We start from the raw sequence: 14,448 nt of genomic DNA, 5'->3' as shown, positions 1-14,448 counted from the left end.
TGGAAAAGGCAACGGAAACATGGACAACGATGCTGCCATGGAAAATGCATCGGATGAGTCTCCCGGGTGCTGCCTCGGGTTGGCAAGAATTGGGAGTCATAGTCGACATCCGATGAAGTGAGTTTGGTGAGGGTTAGCGTTGAGACTTCACTGGAAGTCCCCGCCCCGTCCCGTCAACTCATCTGCCGATCCCAATAAGACGCGCCTAGCTCATCCCAAGAGTGAATAAGCTTTCTCGAAAGCCCGCCCCGTTGCTTAGAGGCATACGCCGTCTCGATTTGCGGCTCTTGGAGGCTCGAGACTCGCTTGAAGTCGAACATCGAGTCGCGGGGCTCACGGAGTTTGTCCGAAAGGCAGCGATGCCAGCGATGCCAATGATTTAGATGTACCTCTGGATGTTTCATTCTCGCACCGTCCCGGTGGCTGTGCCCAGCTGACATCGGCTTCAAACGGCGCTACCGGTGAAGTGGGAATATCGGAAAAGCAAAAGAAATGGATGGGAATTTGGACAAGCGGATCTATACAACTTGTAACAGATCGTCTCCATCGGATCAAGCTGAAGGGGCGGTTGGCACTGGAGTAAGTGCGGCGTAAGCCTGACGCAACCATTGCAGACATACGAGAGGAATTGACAGGTTGACAGGATAACACGCGTCCGCCATCGCGAATGAGCAGCGCGGCGGGTGACAGCTGACGAGCAGGATCGTTGCAGCTGAAGTCAAGATGCGTTTAGCCGCTTGCATATTGGTTGCACGAATCACCGCGTTGCGCAGCAGCGGCGCAGAGCAGAGCAGAGCAATGCAGTGCATGTGGCAGAGTTTGCCATTGGGGGCCGAGTCCAGAAATTGTTTCTTGCTTCTGGACATGAGTGCATGTCGGAATGAGCGAGAACCAGACCCGTCAGGTAAAAAAATCTGCTTCTCATGGATAGATTGACCGCCATTGTAGCTGGAGACGCTGCAGTGGTCGTATCCGGTGTTTCGAGGGAGCACTATGTGAGAGTTCGACGGCACATCGGGGTTTTGTCATTCACATGTGTCGTGGGATCAGAGACGGCACCGTGCTATCGAACGGGGGTCCACCCGGCCGGCCAATGGTGGGCCCGCGTGCAGTGGCCCTAGTCCCGGACAGGTTCCAGTGCCGGCGGGAAAAGAATGTGTAATTGCTCAGTGTAAGACACGATGGCGGCAGGTTGAGAGGGTTAGAGGACGGCGGACGCGAACGAGAGTGGGCGCGATATCAACGCGTGGGAGAAGGAAACGTTTTTGGTGGGAGGTTGCGTCATGGGCTGGTTGGAATGAAGGAAAGGCAATTGCCGCGTTTCTTTTTCCCTTTCCCGTGGTTCGAGAAAACGGGTAGGATTAGGAGCTAGTCGCAAGCGGAAGTGGTGATGAGCTGGCTTGGTGGTGATTGAGATGGAGATTGGAGGGCTGGCCAAATTGGAGCTGATGGAAGCTGACTGCTGGTTTCTGGAAGCATTCTTCAGTGGCCAGTAATGGCGATTCGGAGTTTCGGGGTCTGAGTGGCTTGCACTCTGCAGCCGTGGAAGGTGTACGCAGTACAGATGGACAGTAGTCTGAATGACTGCAAGTGGTGTGTGCCTGTGTTGGTGAAGGTGATTTGCTGAGGGCAGTTATCAGAGTCGCTGGGATGAGAGAGAAAAGTGCAGGGAGGTGAAGCACCCCCTGCAGCAGGGCAATCTTCCGGCTCTCTCGAGGCATGTCCTGTGATGTCGAGGAGATGTGGTCAAGTTGATTAGGCTGCAGCAGGCTTGAAAGTGAAACGCAGTGCTGATGGTTGCAAAGTGGTGTTTGTCTGATGGATAGACGAGGTGGTGTGTATCCGTGCCATATGCAGCGTGGTATTACGGCGTATTAAACAGCAAGTAAGGTGCACACCATAGTCAACCTGAGGTAAGTGAAGGTGTTCCAGGGAAATGGAATAGATCCGAACCTTACTTGCTGGATAGTACCGCAGAAGGTGAGGGGCCGGGAGGGCGGTGGAAGTGGGAGCAGGTGTTCGCGGGAGGTGGGAAAGAAAACAAGGGTCCACCCCTCTGGATACCTGGGCTGCGGCGGCTTGGATCCAGTCGGGTGAATTGATGCATCTGGATGTTGAAGAAAGTAGAGTTTCTGGCGGGAGACTGACTTCTGTTTCTTGTGGTAGCCGGGAATTGGGCCGGGGAATGGCAGCCAATGTCAACCCAAGGCTGCATTCGTTTCGCAATTGCAGTGTTTCCTGGGAGCATCGTGGGAGCAGAGATGAGGGCACCACGATTTGAGTTTGGGGGCACCAGACGGATATCGAATAGACGAGAGACGAGAGAGACGAGAGGCAGTGGCAGTGCTGCGATTGTCGCTAATGAGGTTCGGGGAAGAAGCAGGTGCCTTCGGGTTTTCGGTGAGGAGCGACTAGGGCCCTGGGTGAGTGGGTGACTGCCTTGCCAAATAAAAGGTACGTACTTGACGGGTCACGTGATGGTTTTTAAGTGGTTTTGTCTTGTTGTTGATTACTTGTGGGAAGGCACGAAGGAAGGAAGTCGCTGGACGCTGGACTCGAGCACTTTCCCTGAAGCAACGACGCAACTTGCAAGTCGGAGGGAACCTGCCAAGCCTGAAGCAGGTCGCTCGCTCTGGTCACTGAGAGGTACTTGTACGGCTGCCCGGGCAGTTGAACTCGCTGCAGGGAAGGTAGGTGTACGAGCGCTCACTGCCCGTGAACCTAAGCCCCCAACTCCCGCCAGCACATGTACCTACCTGAGGAAGGCAACCCCCAACGGCGCTGCAGCGTCGTCGGGATGAGGTACCGACCACCACCACCACCACCACCAACACCACCACTACCAGCAAGAAGAAGGAAGGCGCCCCCCTGCCTCGTTCTTGCCAGGTTCCCCCCACGCTTTCCCCAATAATTCCCTCCACTGATCAAGCTTCACTTCAATCATTTCCGTGACACCGCATGAAGCCAAAAACCCGCCCATCGCAACTCGCCCTTGCCTCTGTCGTCGACTTCGTTTTGGCCATCATCAGTCCTAAAGGAAAACACGACGACGACGACGACGACGATGCAAGAGACGCACATGCATTTACCGCCAGTCTGGACTGTGCAGTGCAAATCGGATCCAACTGACGCAATCCGCCCCAAATCACGCAAGAAGCCAACACCACGCGATGCCCAACCCGGCATTGGCCATGCCTCGCCAGCTTCACATAAAAAACACCCATCGATTTGTGCTGCCGATCTTCCACGCAAATGGCTGACCGCCCTGTTCCTGTCCTTGTTCCACCACCTTCACGTGTTTGCCCACTAGGCATTCGCCGCACCAGAGAGACACCACGCGCGGACTCGATGGCTGGATGGCTGGCCGGGCTGTCCTCCTCTGCCCCCCTCAGTCCAAACCAGCCCTGCCTGCTCTTGTCCAGGCTCCAGGGTCCTGCGGCGATGACGGTCGACCACGAGTCCTTGTTGACGGGTCCCGCATCTCCCGGCATCCCCTTCTCTCCACGGGAAATACCACCTCGCTGATTGGGACGCTGAACGGAGCTCGTTCCTGTTCCCATTCCTTCTGGATTCAACGCTGCTGACAGATGAGGCCTGCCTATCTCGTCGATCCCGGTTAAGAGGCCCGGACGGAGCCACAGAGCCTGCCCTGCACCTGTTATCATCATGGCTGGCAGATGCTGCCAACTGTATCTATCTCGAGGCATCATCCGTCCGGGGTCAGAACGGGCAGGGCACAGCACACACGGCCCCGGGTCATCGACACGGAACTGATCTTGGCATCCATTGATATCAGATCCCTTCCACAGCATCAACTGACGGGTCCCAATGCCACCGGCCGGCCGTCTGTCTTTCCACGGATGGAACGAACCGACCGAGAGGGGTGCCTGTGCCCGTCTTCCAGGGGTCCCTCGCAGCTCTCCTGCATCGACCACCACCACCACCACCACCATTACCACCATTACCACCATTACCACCACTACAATCAATCACATCTCTCGCTCCCACCCTTGGCCCTTCGCCGGCCACAGACTGTCCCAAGCCTGGCAGCAGCTGTCGTGCCTTAACCCGAAAGGGCAGCGTGCCTATTTCTGTTTCCTTTTGCCTTTATCTCTGGGCCATCCTCGGACGCCTAGTGGTGGCGTCGCCCACTAAACTCGTCTCGTTATCGCACGCCAATGCTACCAAGACGTCGAAACTCGCCGGGCTGCCCGTCTGGGATTCCCTCGGGCTGGCACTTGCTACCACCCTCTCCCAGTCTTCAAAGTCCACTCGATCATGGATGTGACCCCGTTGCGACCCCCGGCTCTCCTCCCAATCTCTACATCGTAGCACGATGGGAACGATGTTCGGCACATCGGACATCGGACTGTATTGATTTTCCCACAGCACCCATCTCAGTTGAAGGGTTCGGGGGTCGGGTCTGCGGATTAGTCTTTGGTCTGAGAGCGAGCCTGAGAAACCAAAGGAGAGAGACACAGAGAGAGAGACAGCCACGAGGGAACAGTGTCCAGTGGCTGCTTCTCCCGGGATGAGCACTGGTTCTCTCTCATTTTGGCGCAGCCCATCCCAATCCAAGACCGTCTGAACCCAGGCAAGCCAGGCTGTCAGGGGAGGACAGACTAAACAGACCGGCCGAGACAGCGAGATTGAAGAGTGCAAGTGTAGGTGTGTACTTCTGGAGAGTACCCTACCAGGGGACCAGGTGTGAATTCCCCTCAATTGCAAATCACCTCAGCTTCTTTCTCTTTCCTCTGAGACTCCCCTCACACATTATCCTTTCCTTCACCTTCTCTCACTTGTCAACCTTTTTCTCGACTTGCGACGACGGGGCTGTCAAGAGGAGACGACGACGACGACGAGGAGCACCACCACCCTCGCATCGAAGAGGAGAAATAAAGCTGTTCAACTGCCGAGATCCTCTTGCCTCACTACCGTCAGATAAACACCACGCCGACATATATCCAGCCGCTGCCTTCCCGCTTCCTTCATCATCCCGTCCGATTTCTCGGGCCCAAACCCGCGACGAGCCACGAGAGACCGCCCGCCAGACGGCTAGCAAAACCAGCCTCTTGGTGCACCAGTACCTTATTCGACAGGACACGGACAGACATAACAGAAGCATATCTGCTCTCCACATAGACGCCGTTCATCACATCGACGTTTCTCCTGACTCCTTACAAGGCTTCTTCACTGCTGTTCCTCTTGCCACGCCCGCACTAGCGAAGATCCCGTGTCGGATCACGTCAAGTTGGATGCAGGTCCAACAGTCGAGCACCGCAAGCCACGTCCCACGGCTCTTCTGATAGAGTGAACCCTGCTCTGGACCCCAAACCCAAGCCAGCCTGGCCTTGTCGGTCGGAGGCATTCCATCGCTGCCACCGATACTTAGCTGCAGCATCGCCCTCCCCTTATCGAACTTGCCCATCCTTTCATACTCTTTTCTCGTTTCCGCGTCGCGCACAGCGCTAGATCCCAGGCCCCGGCCGCCTGGAAATCTTGCCTCCACCTCCCGCACTTTTCCCCATCCTGACTGCGATACACTCCTTTCCTTTCTTCTTTATTTCTCGCAATTCCATCCCATCGCAAAATACCGCATCACGCTGAGTAAATCGCTCAGTCATCCGTACAAAGACCTGCAACCAGCCCGATATTTCTGTTGGAATTGAATTCGACTTTTACCATCCCGAGACCGAGAGAACTCGACAGCCGGGACCATGGCCTCAAATGGTTGGCCCGGGGCCGACGGCTCCCAGCAGTCCGCGAACGTGTCGCCCACGCAAAGGGTCCTTGACGGGCAATTGATCAAGCACCTTCTCACCAGATATGGTGCCGACGAATTGAGTCGCCTGATTCAGGAGACTACTACCACTCGTGGGTTTATCATTTTTCTTTTGGTTTTCTTTCCCGACGTCCAACTAATTGCAATTCAGCTTCCGATGGCGCCTCTATCATTTCATCTACACAGTCGTCCATCCTGTCAGACGAGTCCAGCGTATGGGACACGCAAAGCATACGCACCTTTTCCGACACGTCTTCCATTACCGGGAGTATCATGTCGAATGTTTCCCGGGGCACTTCCAAAATCCTGGGGAGACGCAGCCAGAGCAGCAGCGCTTCTGCTGCCGCTCAAGCCCAGGCGGCGCAGCAGGCGGCGCAGACTCAAGAGCAACAGTCGTGGGACTCGTCGACTCCTGAAGCAGCATCAAGCACCTCAAGTGCATCCAAGCAGAAGGGGGCTTTCATGTGCGGCTTCTGTAAAGAGGAAGACATTACCAAGACCTGCACAAGGAAAAACGATCTGAAGCGGCATATCGAAGACTTCCACAACGTCAACGCGCAATGGTTCTGTCGTCACCGCGGCTGCCAGATGGTGTTCGATTGGCAAGGTGCCTACAAGACGCACTTGAAGCAAGCCCATGGTGGTTCCAGAATGTCTCTCGACGAAGCCAAGGTCAACCTCTGCCCGCAGGTCGTGTTTGCATGTGGCTTCGACAATTGTCTGCAGGTGTTCGAGGCCCAGGGAGATTCCGACGCCAGCTCAACCTTCAAGGAATACGTCAGCCACGTGGTGAAGCACTTCGACGAAGGTACCAACAGCGGCGAGTGGTCGTATTCGGCAAGGATACGCAATCTTCTGCGCCAGAGCCAGGTGCAATCTGCATGGAACGAGTCGATGTGGAACGAAGCATCGAGAACGTCGCTGCAGTGGAACCCCCAGACGTCTGGAATCTTGAGGAAGAGACTGGAATGCCGGCACATTGGCGATCTCAAGCTCCTCATCCAGTATGCTTTCCTTCTTGGTACTGACGCCAGCAGCATTGGCAAATTCCGCGAGGACTTCATCACTCCCGTCGCCGACACGTGCACAATGCACATGTCCGGTCACCGATCCAGGCAGCAAAGCATGGCACCCCCCGAGCCGGCCGACCCCTTCTCTTTCAAGATCTCGCGCGGAGCAAACCCTCAGCTGGCTGCTTACATGGCTTCTCAGCGAAGAGTCTATGTGCCGAGACAGCAGCGGGTAGTGCGGCCTCCGCAGCTCCACCATCCTCACCAGCAAATGCAGACGTCGAGTGCGATGGCCAGCCAGACACGTCTATCGCATTCCTCACAATCAAGCCACCACAGTCAGAGCCACCAGAGTAACGGACAGAATCACAGCACGCTCGGACATTTCTTCCATACAATGCCCGAGGCACAGATGTTCGACCCGAACGGTGCAAGCCAACAATTTGGTAACAACAGCAACATGCATCACAGCGGCATCATTGCGGACGACATGCAGAGTTTACGGAGCATGGCCGGGGGCACGCCCGAACAAGACGTGGAGATGCAGGATCCGGGAATGATGACGGACTTTTCGTCGTCTTACGTGCCTCACGCAAACCTGACAAGCCCTTCCATGTCAGGCAATCCTGATGGATTCTTTCCGCCGGGACAGGCCTACTGAGAGCCTCGAGGCCGATCGATCACCGCCAGCAAGCTCACCTACCATGTATCAACAACACTGTATGACTACGCAAATCACAGCTTCATCTCGCGCACGAGATGTTTTTTCTTTTTTGGACATTTTCTTCTTTGGCGTTTCCAGCAAGACTATATACCCAATAACAGTCGACCGCCGTTATTTCCTTTTTAACTAAAGCTACTACTATCTTGGATGACGAGGGACGGGCGAAAGAGGAGGACTGTACATTACGACGAATCTCTGGGAACTAGGTCATCCAGGACGACCTCTATTACGAGCGACAAGAGCACATAAAACGCGGTCGAGCTCTTTTTAGAGAGACGGGACGAAATGGAGGAAGCATGGACGCAGGCGGAACGGGTAGGGGAGGGCAAGGATTCACGGTAGCATCAAGGGAAAGTGTATGCCATGTTGCACATTATACCCACAAGGCGTGGCTGGAATCGATCTATTTTCTTCACAAATGAAGCCATTTACATTTACATTGAACCGCATGTTTGAACGAGCATTGTTTGAAAAACTAATGACTGCAGCGGTGATAAGTGACGACGATATTCGGAACGGATGTCTCTTTACACATGACACAGGTGGGCAGATAATGCCGCATGTTTGCAGGGCGAGCACATGAGACGTTCTAATAACGGCGCACGATGATGGAGGGAGATTCACCCGTGGAAGTCGATCCACGGAAACTCAATTCACGCCTTACGCCGCAGAGGCTACAAGTTGAGATAATCTGGCAAAAACGGTCCGATGTTTACAGCGTCTATTTCTGCATCGAGAACGGACGCCGCGCGTCCAGCAGCATCTCGTCTAAACAAACCGACTCAGTCCGCATCGCAGCCAGGACAAGACGAATGTCATGAAGGGCAAAAGAGTGAGCAGGTAAGGTGAGGCAATCGAGTCATGTGGGAGGGTGGCATGGTTACAGGAGCCAGGTCCCTGGACGGGGCACTCGAAGGAGGTTGAGGGATCTCGTCTGCGACGGCAGTGACACCACGTGGCACCCCCGGCCCCGGAGTGCGGGAGGGAAAGGACGAGGGGGAAGATGGCGGCGGATGGGCAAGGGAAAGGGAAGGGGGTGGTGTAAGTACGCGGTATGTGAGGTAAGCGGAAACTTGGGCGCTGCGGATATCGTGCGTTGTGAAGCGGACTCGGTCTTGTAAGAGAGGAAGGGACGGCATCGGATGAAGTCAATTAAAGCCCTGAAGTTGCGACTGTGTGATGCGTTGGAAATCCGAAGATCGGGCTGACTGACGCTGCAGGTGCAGGTAGGATGTTGAAGGATGCAGGGGGGCAGGTAGGAGGAGGAGGAGGGAGCGTTTTGACTGTTATCTCTACGAGGCATGGGGGGGTGCATCGTTTCATCTTTTTTTCTTCGGTGGGAAGAGCGGCTCATATCTTGACGGGCATCCCGTTTGGCGTGTCGAAGTGCGAGGTGACGGGGGAAGGGTGCTGGGTGATGGTACGCGATTAAGAAATGGCATGGGGAGAGATTGGCTCAGGACCGGGTGCATGACTTGGGCCTTGGGGGATGGATGGGGGAGGATCACCGAGTTCGGGTGTACCCGCGTTACGTTGGAACAGGGCGATGAGACGAGAATGCTCCGCTTAAGCGGTGTTAAAGTTTTCTTGGTGTTGCTGGGGTGAGGTGAGGTGGTTTTTCTGTCGGATGTGGGAGGAATACGTTGTTGTTGTTGTTGTTGTTAATGATGCCTGCCAGCTTAGAGGAACATGGACTCTGGTGGTGATGGTTTGGGAGTGGAGCAGGAGGGCGGACGACGGGGGAGGATGGGGGAGTGTCGGACTTCACATTACACCTGGGTTTGCCGGACGGCTTCTGTGGGGAGGAGGAGGAGCATGGAAGATGACGGGATGGTGGACGCCGGGAAATCGGGAGACGGAGGGTGCCCCGGGGGATGGGTGATGGGTGATGGGTGATGGGTGATGGGGATTCTCTCCAGGGCGTCCATCTCTATCTGTAGCACGTCAGCGCATCCCAGCAGCCGGCAAACGCCCCACAGAACACCAGGACTGGACCCCTCAAACACCGATCCCCGTCCTTCAGTGCTCTGTGTTATTCGTACCTGCGTTACGGATAGCTTGCCTGGGAACCTAGTCCCCGCACATAACCCAGCCCTGCGATGCACCGAGATAGATGCCCTCCATTGGCAGAGAGAGACAGACACGAAGAGAGCGTGTCAATGTGTAAGTGCATGGTTGGTGTTTGTGGCGGCGACGCCGCCGTTGGTGAGGCTGGAAAGAGTGGTGGCGACTGAGGCATGCGGCGTTGGCTCATTCTACTCTGATTAAGCTCGGAAAGGCAGGCATTTCGTCGAGCTTTCCTGCAAAGTCGAAGAAGCTGGCAGCTGCCCCTTCTGGTGGACGTTTGAGGCTTGCGCCTGGGGAGGGGTTCTTGTGGCGGACCGTGTTTTTCCACTTTGTTCCATCGTCGCTACCTACCTGCACCACCTAACCTTACCTCCAGCTAGAAGGCGCCCTCGAAGCTGTGGCTCCTGCCTGACATGGGAAAGCAGGAACATTCTTGCATCGTGCCATCCACCGATGCGGTGGCATCCAACGTCAACAGCGCAGAAGTAGTCGCCCTCTTTCAACGGTCACCTCGCCTTAGCCAAACTGGACCTCTCAAACAACCGGCACCCGGCCTCCAACCCCTCCGGCTCTTTCTGGCCGTCGTCGCGTGACCTGACTTGATGCCACGGAGAACCTACACCTTCTTCGCGCCTCGGATCATCGTCTCCCTCACGCTTCTCCAGATCTTCCCTTCCCGCTCAGCCGCGGACAAAGAAGAAGGTCGCAAATCGCCAGCCGCTAATCCTGGCCTGTAGCTTGACTACCAGACTACCTAGGACAGACAAAGAAGATGCGCGGGAGAGCGACACACACGCAACCTGACCGAGTCCACCAAGGACGCTCATCCTGGGGACTGGAGCTGGACCCTCTTCTCTCGCCCGACTCGGCCCCGGCCGGCGCGAGACTCGAAAGACACCCACACGACGAACCACATCCAGATCCCAAATCATCCATTCCCAATCACTCCCACTTACACAAAAAAGGAAGCCTAGCTAGACCGCTCCCAGTGTCCTTACGAGTTACCAAAAGGCCCTTACGACAGCAGGGACGCGCACCTCCTGGCCCAATAGCCCCCCCGACGTCGTCATACGCTCCTCCACCCAGCTGCTGCATCCTTTGTTCTAGCGCCCTTCTAGAAGCCGGCTAACGAGTCTTGGCTTTTGCTAGCTGGGCTGCACAGCCTCCATCCCAGGCTTCCCCCACCAGTCATTGCAGTCAGACAGGAGGGACCGTCATCCGGGCATGACGAGAGACGTGCAAGGGAGAAATGCATGTGTCTTGAGCCCTGCGGCATCCGGTTCGCCAACCACGCACCAGACGAGATTGGATCAGCAATGTGTCTTCCCATTTTCCCAGCCGCGCTGACGCCGGTTGGACCGTGGCGTATGCAAGAGTTCCTGTCGACCTGTCTCTAGAGGTACGAACAGGGCGCAACGCACTCGCAGATCTGGCCAAACCGGGGAATTCACGACATGGGCTGCAGATTCATTCCACCCCCTGCCGACCCGGCTGCCTGCGGCCGTGATTTGCTCATTGTGAGATGAAGCATCTCACCCGAATCCACGACCTGAACATTTCTCAGCGAACGGGAGGAGGCCAAGACAAGACGAAGGAACACCCATTCCCCAGCCGCCCACCTTCTCGAAGCCTTCCGCGAAGGGCAAGGAAGGCAACCATGTGAACCCCGGCAGCGCACTCTTCAGTCCTGAGTCTTGCGCCCGCGCTAATGCGAAAAGAGGCGTCACAACACCACTCACAACCACACAGCGGCGGCGCTACCATCACCCAACGACACGCCAGAACATTTCCACGGCTTCCTTACCCCAATGTTCGCCACACACCGCTGCACCCGCCGTCCCTGGGCTCGGCTGCCCTGCGCGACGACCCAGCCCTTTGACGTCGTCGCTTGGCGAGGGTACTAAACCTCGACTCGCTGCCCTTTCTGACGCACTCTTGGGTACTTTTTGCCGGTTTATTCCAGCCGTCAGGATCACTCGATCACTACATAACAACGGTCTTTCTCGCATCAGATCCGGGATCTCGTCATACCCGTTATATCCATCCCTTCGTCTGGTCCAGTCAACGTTGGACACTAACTGACAAACACCACATCCACCCATGTCAATATAAAACAACGACTTCAGTCTCGTCAACGGCTGAGCTGAGCTTCGACTCAACAACAAGATGTTTTCGGCACAGCCCAACATGTCTGCGGAAGACATCCAGATCCTTCGCGATCTTTCGGCGCGCTACGGTACAAACAGCCTCACTTACACGCTACGAAACATCACCTCTCCAGCCCCAACATCAGCACCAGCCCGGCCCCCCCTTCGCAGCTCTGCTCTCTCTACAACAACCTTTGGCTCCAATGCGCCTTCACTGACATCATCCGGCCCCTGGTCTACCTCGTCGGCCTCCGTCTGTGATGATGCTGCCTCCATGTCTGGCTCCTTCTTCTCCCCAGCCTGGGATTCTGAGCCCGCCTTCCTCCTCTCCCCCAACACACCCTCGCTCTCCGGGTCGGACTGGCTCGACAGCACCCAGATCTCTCCCTGCACCAAGACCTGCCCTCAAAAGTCGGCCGCCCGTAAGCCGATAGAGTGCCCCATGTGCGCCGTCTACGATGTCCACGTCGGCTTCGGCCGCAAGTCGGACTTCAAGAAGCACCTCTTCACTTTCCATCACGCAAACGCCCTCTGGGTGTGCCCCCACCCGTGCTGCCGTATGGTCTTCGACTTTGAAAAGGCATACATCGCTCATTTTAAATCCGAGCACGGCGATAACTGTCCCGCGCCAGACACCACAAAACAGGACCTTTGCCCGCAGGTCGTCTTCGCATGCGGCTTCATCGGCTGCAAGGAAGTCTTTGAATCAACCTCCGACGTCGATGCTTCCTCCACGGCAGAGACATTCTTCGACCACCTCGCAGGCCACTTTGACAAGCGCAGCGCCGCCTCGGAGTGGACCTATTATCATCAGGTCCAGAACCTCTTGCGCCAGAGAAGTCTGAAGGACGAGTGGAAGCACACTCTATGGGACAAGTCGGCTCGTAACCAGCTGCGCTGGCAGCCCAGAAGCTCCGGTGACCTCAAGAAGCTCCTCGAGTGCAGGCACCTCCTTGACGTCCCTCGCATCCTCCACGCGGCCTGGACACTCGGTCAGACCTCCTTCTCCTCCCCAGAGCACCCCGCCCCTGAGTTTCCAGGTGTCGCAAACCGTCCTCTTCTGCATACCTGCGCCTTCTCCTCCAAGGGCCACTCTGAGCTTCAAGTCACGCAACAACTTTCTACGACCGGCCCGCAGACCCTCTTCACCCTGCGTCGCTTCCTCTTCCCCGTTAACCACGCGACCGTCTCCCACCCGCCACCGCGCTCCATCCCCGAAGAGCCCGATTCCCTAGAATATCCTCACCCTGGCACGCCCATGGTCCTCCCCGAGCGGGACGACTGGTCTGCCAACGTCGTTCTCGGGCCCCCTGAGGACGAGCAGCTTTTCGACCCTATGCTCTACCCCTCTCCTCCCATTCAGGAAAACCCCATCGCGCCCTGGAGTCAGAGCATGGGTGACCTCAGTCCGACAGCAGACAGTGAAGGCTCCTCTGGGCCGCTGCTGCAGGTTCCTCCGACGGCGACGACGACGAAGCAGAAGCGCCATCTCAGCTGGGGCAAGCGCAGTCTCGAGAACCTGAGGCTCAAGAAAAGGGGTGGCGCCGAGGACCGCGGCGCAGCGTTGCCTGCGTGGATCTGAGCCTCGTCCCAGTGCAGCTTCCGTTGCTCACATCCTCCCTTTTCTTTAGGAGATTGGGAGTCTACCCTAACCCGGAACCCTTTTTTCCCCTTTCATTGTTCATATGACGAAAAACATGTATTATCTAATGTCTCATGACTGATGGGCGGCGCGCCAAGATAGACTTGTCTTTTTTCCCCTTCTACTCTTTGTCTTTTCGATTTCTTTGATGTTATTTATAAACCATAGACCACCCACTAGACTAGACCTTGATACCCAACGAGACACACTCACCGAAGCCGGCCACCGCGGCGGACTGTGTCTCGTTGATAGACCCGGCCCCCTTCTAGCCTGTTACCGAGTATTGTTCATGGCGGGAGGGGGTTTGATGAGATACGAAGCATACCATATAGACAATTAGATTTACTCTGGAATTACTTTGTGCTATCTTGGTGATGTACGTGTCTCTCTTGCGGGGTGAATGATGATGAAACATGTACAGTGGTGAACAGCGGCGCCATCAGGACCAAGCTAGAAGGGCTGGACGATGTTCTTCTCTATGTATAGGGGCGGAGTCCCAAAAACAACGAGTGTGCTCGCGAACAACGAACACCGGCACAACAGAAAAAAAAAAGGTCAATCACGCAAAAGACAAAAATGAAACAGACGCACCGCTGTGATGTCATGCCAATCGCTGACGGGAATTGAGCCCGACGTGGGGGTCGAACCCACAACCTTGAGATTAAGAGTCTCACGCTCTACCGATTGAGCTAGCCGGGCGACCGGCTTCAGACAACGGGTTTCTGTTTCTGTGGTGTCGGGGAGCAGCGGTTGGGGCCTTATGAATGGTGCATGTGCATGTGTGTGTGTGTGTGTGTGTGCGGGCGAAGTGGGACGCGCAGGAAAAAAATGTGCATTGCGCCGGATGTGCGCGGGGCGGGGCGGAGTCAGGGTTGGAGGGAGGTTGTGGTGGTGGTGGCTTGTGTTGGTTGGGGTGTGGAGATTGGGGGGGAGGGGGGGGACACGGAGGGGATGGCACGATGGGTAGGACGGGGAGATACTTGGCAATGGAGATTCTTTTTGAGAACGGGGATCGAGTTGGAGCGGATGGCTAGGGCGTATCTGGTGTTGGTTAAGGCTGGCTCTTCTGCCTGCGA

The 14,448-nt window shown here is 56.1% G+C and overlaps 2 protein-coding genes across 2 annotated transcripts; both read left to right on the top strand.

Moving 5' to 3' along the window:
* Positions 1-5,717: 5,717 nt before the first annotated feature.
* Positions 5,718-7,453, top strand: CGCS363_v009801 (uncharacterized protein; the record flags this gene model as incomplete). The annotated part of the gene is made up of 2 exons (XM_036641650.1): positions 5,718-5,874; positions 5,934-7,453. The coding sequence occupies 2 exons, from the start codon at positions 5,718-5,720 to the stop codon at positions 7,451-7,453; spliced, it is 1,677 nt and encodes a 558-aa protein (XP_036492608.1).
* Positions 7,454-11,770: 4,317 nt separating this feature from the next.
* Positions 11,771-13,312, top strand: CGCS363_v009800 (uncharacterized protein; the record flags this gene model as incomplete). The annotated part of the gene is made up of 1 exon (XM_036641649.1): positions 11,771-13,312. The coding sequence occupies one exon, from the start codon at positions 11,771-11,773 to the stop codon at positions 13,310-13,312; it is 1,542 nt and encodes a 513-aa protein (XP_036492609.1).
* Between the last annotated feature and the right edge of the window lie 1,136 nt (positions 13,313-14,448).

The sequence above is a fragment of the Colletotrichum siamense genome (genome assembly GCF_013390195.1).
Source record: "Colletotrichum siamense strain Cg363 chromosome Unknown KSG_Cg363_contig06, whole genome shotgun sequence".
Classification (NCBI taxonomy): Eukaryota; Fungi; Ascomycota; class Sordariomycetes; order Glomerellales; family Glomerellaceae; genus Colletotrichum; species Colletotrichum siamense.
Note: the sequence above shows the minus strand (reverse complement) of the source record. Positions and strands in the feature narration are given on the sequence as shown.